The sequence below is a fragment of the Neopelma chrysocephalum genome, unplaced genomic scaffold (genome assembly GCF_003984885.1).
Source record: "Neopelma chrysocephalum unplaced genomic scaffold, ASM398488v2 Primary Assembly neopelma1_60, whole genome shotgun sequence".
NCBI lineage: Eukaryota > Metazoa > Chordata > Aves > Passeriformes > Pipridae > Neopelma > Neopelma chrysocephalum.
This window is the reverse complement of record NW_020897715.1, coordinates 16,868,818-16,885,443: the sequence shown is the minus strand read 5'-3', so window position 1 is coordinate 16,885,443 and position 16,626 is coordinate 16,868,818. Positions and strand designations below refer to the sequence as shown.

Genomic DNA, 16,626 nt, shown 5'->3' with positions numbered 1-16,626 from the left:
TTTCTAACAAAAAGTGCTTTGTAAAATCAGCAACTGTACCACTGTTTTTTCCCTCATCAGCAATTTTAATTGCTGTGCAAGTAGCAGTACAGAGAAGGTAGTTACTACTGCTTGTACTAAGGTAAAAATGTTTTTACCTTTTCATTTCTTCCAGTGAAGAATTTTTGGGCTGCTTTATCCCTGCTACTACCACTTTAGAAACAGTATTTTCTCTCTGGATGGCCATTTCTGCTTTTTCTGGAAAGTCTAAGAGTATTTTCTGGGGAACAGTCCAGCCATTTTCTTAACTTTGTGTTTTTTACCAAGCCTGTTGGAGAGTTGCATCAGGATGCAAAATTGTATAGGGATGTTGCAAACTTAAGAAGGGCTTGAGAAAATCAGATATCCGTACAAGTCAATCCATAAAGAAGTATCAGAAGTGGCAGTGGAAAGTAAAGTTTATTATTAGAGCATTTTTTCCAAACTTCAGGATCTCTATTTTCATATTCTTGATCTACTGAAGATAACAGTTGTGGAGAGTCCTAGAGGTAACTTGAATTCTAGTGCAGCAGAAGCTATTTCAATAGAGTATTTACTTCTGTGAGTTCTATATAAGTATTCACTGTACCACGTTGCCCTGTTTTAAAGTGAAGGAGTAAGTGCCTGCCCTACTTTGCACAGTGTTCTTACACCTGGTATCTACTAATCAGGCAATGTAAAAGTGAGGCTTTATCTGAAGAGTCTTAACTATACCCCTGGTAATCCTTGATCTTCTAAACTGTTATCACATCTTTATTTGAAAACAAGTAAGGATAAAACAATCTCTCATTTGTTAAAACAAAATTTACCTAACCTACCTGAACAAAATTGTTAGTCTATACATGTGTGTGTTTAGTAGTGTTTAAATGTTTTGGTGTGTCTTATCACAGATCATCTGCCTTCCTACTGAGAGCAGATTAGAATTGCATTGTGGGTTGAAAAGGTGAAGTGGGAAGTAGAGAGAGGGAAATTCATGCCATGAGCCATTAATATTGCACCTTCATTTCTAGCAGTGACTCTTTAGAAGTACAAAAAAAGCCCCTTAACTCTGCATAGAAAAATGATTTTGATTATGTGGATAGAAGCTTTCATTCTCAGGATTCTTGCATCAGGAAGAAACCAGTGTCAAATTACTAGAATACATGCAGATTTAAAAGAATCCAGCTTAAAAGCATCTGCCTTAGGACATGTCACAACCAAGGTTGGAAGCATGTTGATTCATTATGCAAATCTGGGGAAAAAATTAAAGAAGCATCTTCTGAAAACTGAAATCTGTGTTTCATTTAAAAGTCCCTCAGGCCCCATTCAGAGTAACTGAGCTGCCTTCGAACTCCAAGCACACACATGCTTTGTAGTGAAACACTGACTTCCTTAAGTGCATACCCAATTTAATCTATACTGACAGTTAAAAAAATGAGATTAAAAAAAATAGTGTTTCTGATTCTGAGTGGGAGATAACTATCCTGGTAATGATGACATATTTCAAATCATGTCCATCAGGAGGCTTAGATTCTTTTGGAACTGCAGAAGGAGGAAAATTGTGAAGTAAAGGACAGTAGAAAATACTTACAACACACTTGATCTCAAAGCCAGTATTTCTTGGAAGTAAAATTGGCAATTGCAGGTGGAATTGAAACAATTATCTTATGTTTAAAGGAAAATCTCATTGCACATGTGTAACAAGTTCCAGAAAGGGTCTTGATTCTTTAGTTTCTTGTCTCAACCTAGAGAATGTTGTGTGAGATACAAGGTGTGATGAAACCTCCTTTCAGCTCCAGAACTGACAGGTCTGCATTTGTCAAAAAACTCTTCTGAGGTATTATTTCAGGCAACTCCTACTTAATGTCAAAATCATTGTAAACATTTGAGCTGAAAAACACTATAAAAAAGTAATTTCTGAAGTTGGAAAATGCTGTTTGGTAAAGTGTTTCTTGAAAATGGTCATATACTAAAATGGAGAATAAAAGCATAGTCTGTTTTTAATAGCTGTGAGGATAAAGGATAATTCCCATCTGGGAACAATATCTGATTTAACTAAGTTCATGGGTGAACCTATTTCGTCTGTGAGTTGGTAGTTTTTTTTTTTCTTTCTCTCGGTTAATTTCACATTGTGATGAATTAAAACATTATTTCTTAAGAATTGGTCTTCCTTACGTAAAAAATTCTAAAATACTAGATGCAGCTCTAAAGTAAATAATTTATTTTCCTTTCTCTCCAGTCCCTCCAAATTGCTCAACAGTTCCTACTGGAGGTCGTTGACTGGAGCCAGATCTATTCCAGTCTCTGTGATACTGATTGGATCTTGAGTATGCACAGTCTTTAGCCAGAAATCAGACAAGAACAATTTGAGCACATGATAGTTTTTTTCATGTCTGCCTGGCATAGTAAACCACAATATTGCAAGTTACCAGCTGATCTGACTAGTGGGTTGTTGCTCCAGATCAGTCGAGATGTTAGAATACTATGGAATCTTTGGGTAGTGCTCAAGCCATAATCTAGCAATCCCTTCTTCACACGAAGAAGAGAATAAAATATTTGGTAAATCTAATAGGTATTTTACTTAATCAATATTAACAGACAGAGCTATATTTAGTGTTGTTTAAGATTGCATTGGGTTACATTCCCTCCATCCACCCACTGTAAAGTATAGAAATATAAAGTTAGAGGGAAGGACTTCTATATTCATCTCCACTTCCATACTGCCTACAATGCTGTTTGGTAGCACACTCCAAAGGCTTTCACTGCCATTCCTGAAAGATAAGGCAGCAGCCTTCACTGTTAAATTTGCACTCCAACACAATCAAGTAAACTCTTTATAGCATTAAGGCAATGTAAACTAACATGCATGAGATGTGTTAATGTGCGTGCTGAACTTTCTTTGGTAGCTCTTACTAAAGCACGGAAGGTTTGGGTTTATTTCCCCGCCAAAGGTGGATGTGAAAGCCTTTCAGAGTGTGTTATCAACAGTACCTAGGCAACTGAAAAGCGTGGTGGAATACAGCAGTCTTTCCCCTCTTTATTTCTGTGCTTTTAAGTTTGGGGTGGATGTGTATATCCTGATGCAGTCATGATTGTCACTAAGTATAGTTTTTGTTTGTTAATTTCCTAGTTTGTATACAGCTTTGCTGTACTTCAGTGGATAGCTTCCCCAGTCAGGGAGAAGGGGAACTACATCTTCCTGGGAGTCAGAAGGAGAACTGCACAACTGAAGCTTAATCCTGACTGTGGACCCTTCTGAAGGGTATGAAAGGCTATCACATACCTCAGAAAATGATCTGTGTCTTAACTTCGCAACCCGTTGAAAAGCTATGAAAGGCAGTACATCAGACACAATCTTCCATGTCTGACAGTGAAGACATCATAGGAGTTCTCTTCTCTTGACAGGTTAAGAAACTTATCACTTCTTTTCTAATATACCTTAAATTTTCACAAGAACATCTGGAAGTTGGAGTATGGCTCATCATGGTAGCAACAGGATCTGTGCCATATTTTTCCTCTTTTAGGGTTTCCTATCTTTGCTGAAGAGTGACATGGGCAAATGTAGTAAATGATACATTGCCTGGTCAGTTTTAAAAACAATGGAATGAAACACATTTTTACAAAATGTGATAAAGGTAGAAGCTCAGAATTGTCAGAGGCTCTTCTTCAAAAGGAATGACACAATTTACACAGAGTTGTGGTTTACACAGGCATCCAATTACCTTAAATATAAAGTGTGTTTGGTTTATCATAGTTTGCATAGGTGGTCTAAAAATCTTTACATGCTGTTTGTGGTAGTAGGACTTCAAAAGTATCCTTATTAAGAGCAAAATATGGCATTACTGACAAGGTCATATTAGTTTGTGGACTAGTGAAAATCAAAGATTAATCTCTTTCAGGTTTAACTTTGTGTTTAAGTACAAAATCTGTTTTCAGACTTCTGCATGTGGTGAATTCCATACCTCACACCACATTGAGGGCAGCAGAGCTAGAATATCTTTAATTCCTTTATTCTACCTGAAAACCATAACAGTCAGTGGTGTATATTGCCTTTGGAAGTTTGGTTGGTTTGTTTGTTTTGGGTTGTTTATTTGTTTTGGTTTTGCTTGGTTTTTTTTTTTAGGACTGACCCTAAAAGCAGGAGACAGCTCAACAGGTGCTGTTCATTATAGTGCAGGTTATTCCTGACAGCAGTAGCAGCCTTGTGTAAACTGGCTAGAAGCTTGCTTTATACACAGTTTGGAGTATACAGGCTTAGGTGTCTGTGTCAACAACATAAAAGTTCATTAGAACTGAGATCTGAAGGGCTTCCTTTCTGTGTCTCAGCTGCCAGTTGGTTTTGTACTCATGCCACCATGTTACGTAGTTTTGGCTTACAAATATTTGCTATGTTATTTATAAAGCAGTTGTAAATTGAATCAATAAACAAAGTAACTCAAATAGAAGTAACTGAGCAGCCTCTATGAACTATAATTTTCAGCCAGGAGGAGCAGCAGGACTGTATTTGCAGCTGCCAGCTGTCTGGTGACTGTAATCTTGATTTGTTAAAGGTAATGAGAGAGCTTGCAGGAGCAGGGAAACGGTCACGGTATAAAACTTCTTTGCGTTCACATTTATGTGATGAATCATATGTAGACATGGTGTCCACATGTGCACACTAGATGTGTATGTGTGTTTTTGCATATCGTAAGTGATTTAGTTGTGGAAACCCAAAGAGGGAGAAGCAAATTCACATGGTACTACCAGCTCAAAATACTAATTTAATATACTGCTGCTGAAGACCTTCCTAACAGTGATTACAATATATTTGGATTAAACATCCATACAGGTGTAATAAAACTCTGAAAATGCATTTTTTTACCTAGCTTCAGTCTTTAAAAATCAAATACTGTAAAGTGAAGAAGCTTGATTAAAATAAGATGGATAGAATGTTTCCAAAAGACAGACAACCTTCTTGGAGGACTTCAGCACAGGGATACCAACTATTAAAAAAACCCCAAAACAACAAACCCACACCCCAAATAAACATAAAAAAGTCGACACTTTGAAAGTGAGGACATATTTGCTGAAGGACTGAGCATTACAAATCAGTTCAAATTAAATTTGAAAATTCATGTTTCAATTAAAATAGAATTTCAGTTTTCCGGAAGACTCACAGTTACAACTCCAGATAGGGTTCCATTCCAGCAAATACCAATGGATGCAGCTGGGCAAAAAATTCAGTGTTAGTTTAGTGTATCAGAGGATGGGCGTTGGATTACCTATTGTGCAGAAAACAGATTTTTGTCGTATTTTGTAAATACCGCCTCTGTGCCTAGTAGTAGCACCCTAAAACCTTTTTATTTCCTTCCAGTTTTTAAAGTTCTTATTGAGCTGAAATCCTGGAATTATGTTCATTTTGTTTAAAAGCTATGCTCATCTTGAGCACTTTGTATGCACTGCATTACTTTAGTCTTCAGCATACTTCCACATGTCAGGCACACACAATATAGGAATGCTAAAAAAGTAAAGTAATTTGAATTAAGCCGTTCTAAATCCTCAGAAGTTTTAACTACTTCATCCTGTCACAGTCTTTTAGAGTTTTGCTCTGCCTGAGGTTTGCTTTTCTTCGAGAAAAAAAGAAAAAGCAAAACCAAATTCTGTTTCAGCATTTACTACTTTATCACTTAGAAGAAATTTAACTGAAAGGGAAACATGACCTGTTTCCACAGTAACTGTTGTTCCCACATAAAATATCATAGAGATAGGAATCCTTAGGCATTCTGATGTGCTTTCCAGAGTAACTGCTGTGGGCAGGGCTACAGGACATAGGGTGTAAGTCATAGATGCTGCTAGCACTTTCTCTGTATTAATGCGTTATTGTTACCACCCTTGCTGAGCTTAACTGACTTCTGAAATCTAGTAAAGATATCAAGGTTAAAGCAAACCATTTTCTGACCTAGTTAATTTTTTTCCTTAAAGTTGAACTCTGAAAGTTTCAACTGTTGAGAGACTGCTAGTTGAAAAGCTTTGATGTATTACAGAGGGACAGTTAAATACCTTTAACTGAGACTGATGCTAGGATGAGGTGGTGACAACACTTACGATGCATGTCAAGCAGTAGGAAACATAAAAATAGAGTGACTGATAATCTGCTTCTCTCTTGAGCCACTCTCTTTTGCTGAAGTGCCTTATGAAAGGCTGTGACTCATCATGGTGCTTTAACCTGTTCTGCTTGGGTAAAGATAGTCGACATCATTGTTGAGCAGAAAGTAAACAGAGTGCCCATAGCCTTTTATACAATAGAGTAAGAAATAGAAATAAATGGAAATAAGAGCACTCACCCAAGAGATGCGAGATCTGGATTCAGTTCTTTCTGAAAACGTTCAAGTGCACATTTCTCCACTCTTAAGAAGAGTAATTTTACTGACTGGAGCACTGAGAGTTTAAAATTGTTTGAGCCAGAAGAAAAACAATAAGAATCTTTTACGTTTCTCCTACTTAACTGTCCTCCTGTTGCTAGTTCCCTTTTCTGAATTTCTCGTAGTATTTTACCAGTTTAAGTTGAAACATTTTAAGGTAACTTTTTTTTTTGGCAGTAAGAAGGTTCAAAGCATGTTACTGCCTGTCAGATAAGATGTGCTGATTTAGTTCCATGCTATCATATAACATACTCTGGTTTTAGTAGTTACTAAAGAAGTTGATTTTAAGAAGACACTTTCTAAGGAAATAAATCTCCTATAAAAGTTTTGTTTTGGGGAGAGGATTTAAGAAGTGCTAATGGGATGGGTTTTACTTATTCTTTGCCACAATAGTAAAAACTAATGCCCTCAAGTATCCTATCCTAGATCTATATCAAGATCTTTCAGCAGAGAATATTTGATGTCCCTTTAACGCATTGTTCTTTTATGAGCTTCTTAACAACACCCTTGTGTTGCGCTCTCTGGACTCACATAAAACAAAATGTAGACTGATAAGTCCTCTTTTTCCTCTCTATCTGATGAGGACTGAAGTTTACTAGTGAAAAAACACTCCAGATCCACAAGCACACACACACAGTCACAGATCTCTTGACTGTCATTGTGGGCTCTGCTCAGCTGCTGTCCATGGCTGGATCGTGAGCTGTCTTCACTCACTGCGCTTGGGTTCTACTCACTGGCTTGTTCAGCTTGATTCTCACTAGGAAACAGGTGCACATGCTTGCAGACCCCCGTCCATGCCTGGATCCTGGGCCTCCCACTTGCTCTGCTTAGTCAGTTTGCCAGCAAATTAAATAAATCATGATCCTCCACACCCATCACCATGTTTTGGGATAACGTAAATTCCCTCATCACACAGAGCTGGTGCCCAAGCCACATGGGTCCTGTGACCTGCAGTCCCATTCCAGTTGAGGTGCTGAGATCTTCACTTCAGTCCCCCAGGCACTGGCATCCAAGCACAAGAGGCCCTATGGACTATGATCCTGCCCCAGTGGCTGATGCTGGGGCCCTCACCTGCTCCAGTTTTAGGGGCCCCTTCATCCAACGTTTGACACCAGTTGCTGGCCCCGAATTCATGTTTTCTGGGACCTTAGTTCTTGGCCCCTCCAGCTACTGATGCTGAGACACCCACCCACTCCAGTTGCTGGCCCCACAGACACAGGTTTCTCCTGCGATCTCATCCAGTTCCTGGCCCAAATTCAGTCATGCTGATGTCATTTGTGAGCACCTAATCCTTACAGGGTTCAACGGGCTAGAGAGGGGGGTTACGTGGTAAAACAGTCACAAAAAGATTTGTTACTGAGTTTTGCAGTTTCACCTGTCCCTGTCATCAGTTACAAAGTCCAGGCTGGCTCTCTGCCTATAGGTTCTTAATGACCCGTTAATTAGTGACTGGAGCCTTTCCTTTTTTGTGATTGTTTCTCTTAACCCCCTTCTATCACGTGTGTCACTGTGTGTTTTATTTATTACTTTCTTGTTACTTGTATCTCCCTTTGGTAAGGCTCTTGATCTGATTAACCTTAATGAAGCAGGTGCTCTTGTGTTCAATGTACCCTTACAGTGTGTTGCTTTGGTATCTTTTTAAAAATTAAGTGGGTTCTTTTGCAGTAAAATATGTCAGGGGGCAAAAAGCATTTTTAAAGATACTTTCTTTTATCTTCTTAGGTTGTGTTTTGTTTTGTTTTGTTTTTTTAAAATAGCTGGCTCCTGTTTGTGACCTAGCACTTCCAGCATTCATGTTGTAAAATTTCAGTTAAGGACACCTTTTCAAATATTCTCGGCAGTGTACAAGTGTAATACAACGTGGCATGATGGAAGTATAAGCAGTTTTCCTTGGGGACCCTAGATTTCTATATGAGAAGTGTGGATTTTTTGGCAAAGGATACAGTGTTCATAGCACTGTTGATACAACTATAGCCACTGTGGATTTGCAAAGCAGATTCAGTATGGATGTCCAGACAAATGGCAAGGATAAAAGAAATATCGAACGGTTGTTTTATTTTCACCAGGTAGCCATTCACTCTGTGAATTGACTATGGCTTTTTGCTGTGTGTAATCTGTTATTTTTCTTCTACAGAGCTCTGTGAAAAGGATCTTTTTGGCTTTCTTTGAATTTTCCTTTATCAGTTCTGTGATGAGTTACAAATGTAAAGTGGTAGTTTAAAATGTAATCCTAAGCTCTTGGTGGTTTGAATAATCCTTATGTAAGTGTTTCAGATCCTTGTCCTATCTGTATAACAAAACTGGTTTAATTTGTGTCTTATTGCAGAAGGCTGTTTTCACAGGAAGTTACTAGAAACTTAGGAGTTGCTGCCCAAATACTCATTTGACTTGTGTTGTTGAGCTAAGCAGTTCACCCTATTGCTGAACTGTATGCTGCTTTGTGTTCTCTTTGCTCCGTTGTCTTGCCCAGTGGAAATGTAGTATGGCACATAGGAATATGAAGTTTAGGGGATCTTAATGACTTAATGGTTTACTGACTTAATAGCTGAGTGGTTCACTACCTGGAAAAATAAGGGAAGTACAGCATTGTTTTGCTGTCAGGGTATGATTAAGTAACTCCTTAGATATGCCAGTCACTTCAGTCTGAATGTGTTTTGAATTCTTTTGGGATGAGCACAAACCGTGGCAATAACTAGGATTTTGAATGTAAAGCTGAAAACTGATTTATTGGTTTTGCCCCTTGATAAAGTGACATTTCATTGTTTAGTGTGTTGTGCTGAGCATAGACATTAACTAGCTCAGGACAAGGAAGTTATTTCTAATTTTTATTATAACCCTGACGTGTCATTTGTTTTTGCAGACAGTCATAGATGCCCATATCTTCCCAGCTCTTATAAATATTTTGCAAACAGCTGAGTTTCGGACAAGGAAAGAAGCTGCTTGGGCAATCACAAATGCAACATCTGGAGGCTCTGCTGAACAGATCAAGTAAGAAATTGTTAAAATGTTGCAATGCAATTGAGTGAATTGATGTTTGTGCAAGAAAACAAACTATCAACCTAGAAACTGGGAAACCTTTCTGTATGCTTTCAGTGTTGTATCCAGAGAGACTCATTCCTTGTTGTGAATGAGCATTTCATTCCTTTAGGGAGAAATCACAAAAGTATTTTAGTTGTAATGCTTATTTAAATAATTGAACCATTTCTCTTACATGAAAAAACTAAATGCAACTTTTAAACTAACTTCTGAGTGGTTGTCGTAGAGTGTAACAAAGTGCATTAGCTGTCTGGAGAGGAATAGTTTGGCACCTCAGACGATGCCATCACGTGTATTGCTTTTCCTGTTTAACTTAAACTGGTACATTATGCTTATATGCAATTTTGTATAAAATAAAATAACTTTATAAACATAGTAACTTTTAACATAGTTGCTGTTTATATAAATATAAATTTATGGTACAAAAAATAAGTAATTATTTCATAGCTATATAAATGGGGGTTCAGAGAAGGTATTTTAAAGTTATTTTGTTTGTTTCAGCAGAATTGACTAGACACAACTAGATGTCTGTAATTTTGGTTTCTCCAGTCAAGTTGATATTTTATCTGATTGCTTTGGTTCTTAGACCTTCATGCTAAGTGCTTAAATGGCTACACCAATTACAATTTTGCAGACAATTAACTGGGTTCCATACGGTGTTTTTCAGGTATTTAGTAGAACTGGGATGCATCAGACCACTCTGTGACCTCCTTACAGTAATGGACTCAAAGATCGTGCAAGTAGCACTGAACGGGCTGGAGAATATCCTGAGGCTTGGAGAGCAGGAATCCAAACGCAGTGGCACTGGCATTAATCCTTACTGCGCTCTTATTGAAGAAGCGTATGGTATGAGCAAAACACCTGAGCAAGTCAGGCCATAAAGCCAAGATCATGATCCCATTAGAGTTTCAGTAGATCCAATTCTATTAATTACCGTATCATTGTTATCTGAAAATAACCTGTTCTTTGATAAGTCTTCAGGGTACTCCGTTTTTTTACATTATCTTTGACTGTGTGTAGACTGAAAACAGTGTGTGCAGATTTTCTTTTATTGATTTCTTTTGTCCCTGAAAAAGCCTTCTGGGAGTCATTCACTCATATCAGTGTCTTCCCTTCACAGCAGATAAAAGCTCAGGTGCAGTGCTCTCTTGCTCAGGTTTCAAACCTTTTCCCCATCCCTTTCTGCTGCCCTGCAGAATTATGGCAGCAGCTTCAAATTCCTTGTTTGCCTCTGCGATGCTAAGGTTCTGGCATGTACCAGTGTGATTTCATCTCAGTTCTGAGCTACTGCTGCTCTTAAGTTCTTATTAAGAAAAATAAAAATGGGTATCAAGAGCAGTATAGAAGAAGATAGCATCATTGAACATGGTTTCTTGAACCTTGGTTCCCTTCGTGGTTACCTTGACTTCCTGGGAACAGTTATATCAGAATAGGATTTTTTCTTGCCTGCTTCTAGGTTTCAACTTCCCTTTTTATATCACGGTTTCAGGAATGTGGATAGAGTATCAGAGAATTGTGTACTCTAGTCTTCATACATAGTAAAAGGAGTAGACAAGAAAGCCAGTGCAGTTCCCAATATTAGAGATTTACTAAAATGGCTAACACTTGGATTTTGTTATAGCATCATTCCTTGCTGTATTATTTTCCTTTGTATCTGACTACAAGGCCTGAATTTGCCCATTTGCTTAATGCCTGCCCAAAAACTGGTTGCCCGAGTTTAACTGCATTGTATATATATGGGATACAGATTAGATAATGGAGTCTCCATCCTTGGAAGTTTTGAATACCCATCTAGACACAGCAGACCTAATTTGGTGTTGGTTAGTACTCCTGGGCTGGGTTGCAGGTTGGACTGGATGATTATCAGAAGTCTCAACTTGCACTTAAGTGATTCTGTAGTCATGGTCCTCGTAAGGAAAGCACTAGGAACACACTTTCAGGAAATTTGGTCCTAAAAGTCTCTTCAGAAAAAGTCTTTGAGTTTGAGGCCTCGTTCTTCTTTACCCATTCAAGCCTGTGGATTTAATTTTTGAGTGAAAGGGTACAGAGAGTACGAAACACAAAGCACAGTTACAGGGAACTCTGTAGTTCAACCTGTTTTTCCTTGGTTGTGGAGAGTACAAGTTGAGTAAGGGTCTCCATAGAGGGGCCTGTTCTTTCCGAAGGTGGGAGACAGTTGTCATTGAATGTAAATGTTCACAGCAGACTGAAAACTGTCATGGTCATATGCTTTCACTGAGCTATAACTTTTATGTACTTCTTTTCTCTGCAGGCCTGGACAAGATTGAATTTTTGCAGAGCCATGAGAATCAAGAGATTTATCAGAAGGCCTTTGATCTGATTGAGCACTACTTTGGAACAGAGGATGAAGACAGCAGCATTGCCCCACAAGTGGACATCAACCAGCAACAGTACATCTTCCAGCAGTGCGAGGCTCCCATGGAAGGCTTCCAGCTTTGAGGTGCCCCTGTGCTGTGTGCTCCTCTACCTAGCCAATCCTGTTGTCGAGCCACAAGCCACCCGTGGAGTGATTCTCTCAATGTTTTCCATAACCCTGTTTGCGCTCATTCGCTTGCCTCGTGCACATGCTCTTACATACGTCTGGAAAACTTTTGGCTCTCCGTGGCAGGATGCCCCCTCCTTGGCAAGGGGTCACCAGAATCACCCTTCTCCTCTAGATTCTGAATCTCTCCACTGTCATCTTCGTGGAGTTGAGGCACCTTTCTATACTTTGAGATATTCCCTGTTCCTATTACGGGAAAATAGTCCCTCATCCACTAGCCCCCATGCTCCTGGCATCCAAGAGAAGGCTGTCTGCTTTTCTCTTGTATTTGCTGCAGTATGTGCCTGCAGTCCAGGGAGATGTTCAGCCTTTCTGAGAACATAGCTGAATTCATCCTCCATGTTCTCCCCTGGATGCCTCTTTGGATAGCGGCGAGAGACGAATTAAACCTTCACATGCAGCGTATCTACTTTGCTGTATGTGCCAGCTGGGGTTATTGGCATGAGGAACATGTTACAAATAATGGAGTAAGTTCTCTATCCCGTGCAACAACAGGCTGCAATGGACATGTTTTGTGGTTCTTAAGAATATTGAACACATCTGGCCCCATCCCATCTCAACACTGAGCTCCCAAGTTGGATTGCAGACCACTGTGGAGATTTGTATACCTTCCCAGTTTTTCCTCTCCATCCACAAAAAAAGAACCTGTGAATAGGTCACTCTTATCACCTCCCCAGAAACGAGTTTCCAAAACAGCTTCTAGAATGGAGAAATTGCCCTCACTTCTGCTTGCCAGCACAGTATGATCCAGCCGGGCCTTCCTTAAAAATTAAGTCCTTTCTGACTTCATGCTCCAGAGTCTGGTCCTTGTTATTATAGTTATGGCTGAAAAACTCCTGTCTGCCTCTTCACATTTTTACACAGCGTGACTTGAACAGATTTGTCTTCTGAAAAATTACCTTCCGAACACAGAAATCTTAATTTGTAAAACTTAGCACAAGGAGCATTAGATCTCCTTTTCATTTTCACAAGACAAGAGCTTCCTCTCCAACTCACCTGATGGAATAGAGTCCTCCTGGTCAAGCCCCTTATTTAACAACTAAAGTGACACTACATTCAAAGGATAGTACTATTACACCCGGATCCACCTGGCCTCTAATTTCATTTTTCCCTTTTGCTGTTTATGAGACTTCAGGTGAATTAGCATGGAACGCATGGTTCCTACAGGTGACATCTGTAAGGCATCGCTGACTGCATGACAGCTGCCACTTGCAGCTGTGGACTGCCCTTCTGCTAGCAGCATGTTCTTGGCTCCGCAACCTGCTTGGATCACAGACCTCTGATGCAAAGGCCAGCCACTCCTCACTGAGTTCAGCTGACACTGACACCAAACTCTTCACACAAGTGGGGAGATGCCACATGATTGAAAGTGGCAGTTCCATTTTGAAAAATGCAATGGATTCCCTAGGCCGTCCGCTCCCCCCTGCATCAGGCTATGTTCTTTCAAGCCATTTTGGATGCTTGGAACACACATTTGTCCAGTGTAAACATTTCAAAATCGCCACTGCCAACTGCAGTGTCATGGACCTGTGGTAAATGTTAGTGGCAGAACTGTCTGCAAGATCATGACTCCTCTCAGTGATAAGCCACTGCAAAAGCAAAACCAGCCCATTGGATACAGTTATAAAAATACATAAATCACTTGTCATACTGCTGAAAGAAGCTAGGCAAAGGCCTGAACATCAGCTCTGTGTGACCATTATTTAAATAACGTCTTCAGTTCTGTCTCTGCTTCAGGATGGAGACTCTGACCTGTGTGGCCACTGCAGAAGCCACCTGCTGCCTCCCTAGCTAAGCCAGTTGGCCTCCACTTTCCCCCTCCCAGTTATTTTCTCTAGTGCTGCTTTGTGCTGAAGGAACATTTAGTTTACTGCACTTGATCTGTAAATGGACTTCAATTCTTTGTAATTTTAGGGGGTTAAATTTGGTGGTTAATTTAAAAAAGCAAAAAAAACCCTCAATGTTGCCTTTACATCACATATAAATAACTGTGTTTCTCTTTTCTTGAAGGGTGATAGAAGCACTGATTAGTAGCAAAATCTTGTTTTAGCTTTTGGATTTTTTTGTGCTGGATTTTTTTACGTGTAAATTTCCAATAACATGTCATTTCTATAAGATTTGTTTAAAACCATGTACCTCTTATTGGATGGTATAAAAATGCTACATATTTTGTAAACAAATCTGAGCAAAGTGTGTGTGCATATATTCTGTATATTCATATATGTATATTCTGTGTATATATACACTAGCGTGTATATATACATATATACACACACACACATATATATATACACATGCATAAAGTGTGTGTATATATATATACATACCTATATGTCTATATATATATAAGTGTTTTCTCTTCCAGGCTAGTGAAAACAATGTGGTGCATTGGCGTTTCCCTCCCCTGCCCCCCAAGAACGTAATGACAATTGCCTCTAAATGAGTGAATTAAAAAAGAGTCCATTTAAGCTGAATGGTGTGCCTTCCTGTGTAAGGAGCCTGGCCATTATTTGTTACTTTTGCTGTGGATATGTGAATTCGGAGCAGATAAGTATAAATCTTTAAACTTGGTATGTTTGTTTGAAGTGACAGGCCTAGTTGACACAGGTAATATTGTTGTCATAAATACTTGGACTGTGTAAGGCATTTGACTGGTACTGCATAATATTTTGACTGAAAACCACAACAATACAAAAATCAACATGGCACACATTAAATGGATTTAAATGTGGCTAACTCATAGGTCTCAATGTAATTTTAAATGGTGCTTAATTGAGTGTATTTCCATCAGGATCTTCCAGCAACCAGTCTTGACGTTGCTTCACTTAGCCTTTTTAATAGGTTGAAAAGAAACAAAATCTACTTCTAACAAAGGCTGCAAATTAAATGGGTATGGAAGGGAGATCAGACTTGTGAATTATGAAAGAAATGATACAGACTGATCAGAATTACTTGACAAGCCAAGGGCAAGTAAACTATTTGCATTTTAGCAGACCCAAATATGTGGCATAACATTACCCTTCTAATAAATAACACTCAGGCCACAGATGAGGACTCTCTTTTGGAGGAAAAGTGCTGCTGAAAAGATGTTACTGCTTGAACACTACTTCCTAACACAATTCTGTGTAGCTATGTCCCCTGCTAGAAACACTGAAACCAGTATTCTTTGCTCTCCTGAAGGATGTGCTCAGACAAGGACCATCTCGGAGAACGGCTCTAGCTGCCACTTTTGTGATGGTCACACTGTGTTTTGAATGATCTGTTGTTGTTTTGTATCTACGTAGGAGGCAGCTACTCTTGCGTAGAGGATAGGTGAGGGAACTGTTGGGAGTTCTTGGGTTCTTCTCTTAGCTCTGCCAAGCAGCCTGTAGTGCCAGAAAAGTGATCTCGTGTTTTCTTCCAAATTGCAACGTATGCATTTTTTTCTGTCTACTTGTGTAGACCCAATCTAAGCACCTTCCAAAAGCCCCGCAGACTGCTAAGGTGAAAAGATTAATGAAAATTTTTGCAACATCAGTAATGAGGTGGAAACACTGCACTCGGGTTTTAACAATGTCTATTTTAAACTGAGTGTTAGAGAAAGGAAGATGCAAGACTGCCTGGAATTGCTGTCTTGCAGTTCTGACCACAGATCAGTAATGCCATTTAAGTTGCATATTTGTTGGGCCAGCAAATAGGAGCTATTATTTTTTTGTTGGTAAATTTCCCAGTGGAACATGGCAGGCAGGGTCACTCTCTTGGATTCAGGAGGATACAAGAGATGATGGGGCAGGTTATTGAAAGCTCAATAACGAAGCCAGGACCAGTGCCTGGGGCTCGTGGGAAGACACCACATAATTATTTGAGGCACGTGCTGCCTACAGACTTCAGCCTGTTCTTAAATTCCTGTGTTGGTTCCTTGCTGCAAACCAAATACTGGTGGTTCAAGTCCCTTCCTCTAACATTAAGAGAATGGAGGAAGACAATGACCCCCAAAGACCTGTGTTCTTGAAACTGCATTTTTTTTTCTGTTAGCACCAAGAGTGTTGAAGAACTAGATTGCACATGGTCCTACATGTGAGAGTGCTCTTGCTATTACATCTCTGTTCTTCTCTGAGGATTTCCAGAACAGCTATCTTATCTCTCTTAAGTAATTCCCCACATTTTTCAGTATCATTTCTTTGTCTCTGGAAATTGGCACAACACACCATTGGTACTCTCCAATGCCAATTTTAGACATGAAGGTCTTTCTTCAGTTGCCTGAGTCGTAGCAGAAAATAAACAGGACCTGTTTGTGTACTGCTGTGGCCATGTCCATAAGGCTCCTGCATGCTCTTCTGAGGCAGTGTTGAAGTTGTCAGACTGATCATTACATTTGGAAGTTTCAGTTGCCTTTGGAAGAGGTACAGCAATATGGCATATGGTATAGAATTGATAAATTTGACTGTTTTGAATAAATGTGAATGGTGTTACAGACCAAGCCAAAGGAAAGAAAATTAAATACTGTTTAAGGGCTTAGTATGTTCCTCTCTATCACGCACTGTTAAAAGGCTGCAGGCTAAAGCTATGAGCTGTCAGGTGATCTGAGATGTTCTCCAGTCAGCTGGACAGGCTGCTTCAGCTAGAAACACGCTGGTTTTGTCACCATTG

General features: G+C 39.4%; 1 protein-coding gene across 4 annotated transcripts in view; it reads left to right on the top strand.

The window, feature by feature from the left end:
- KPNA1 (karyopherin subunit alpha 1) overlaps positions 1–14,733 on the top strand; it is a 54,963-nt gene extending 40,230 nt beyond the window's left edge. For all 4 annotated transcript variants that reach the window (XM_027681310.1, XM_027681311.1, XM_027681312.1 and 1 more), the window contains 3 exons: positions 9,259–9,386; positions 10,102–10,280; positions 11,707–14,733. In XM_027681310.1, the coding sequence (XP_027537111.1) occupies positions 9,259–9,386; positions 10,102–10,280; positions 11,707–11,894 (495 nt within the window). In that variant the 3' untranslated portion in view covers positions 11,895–14,733. The remainder of the gene's footprint in view (positions 1–9,258; positions 9,387–10,101; positions 10,281–11,706) is intronic.
- The last annotated feature ends 1,893 nt before the right edge of the window (positions 14,734–16,626 follow it).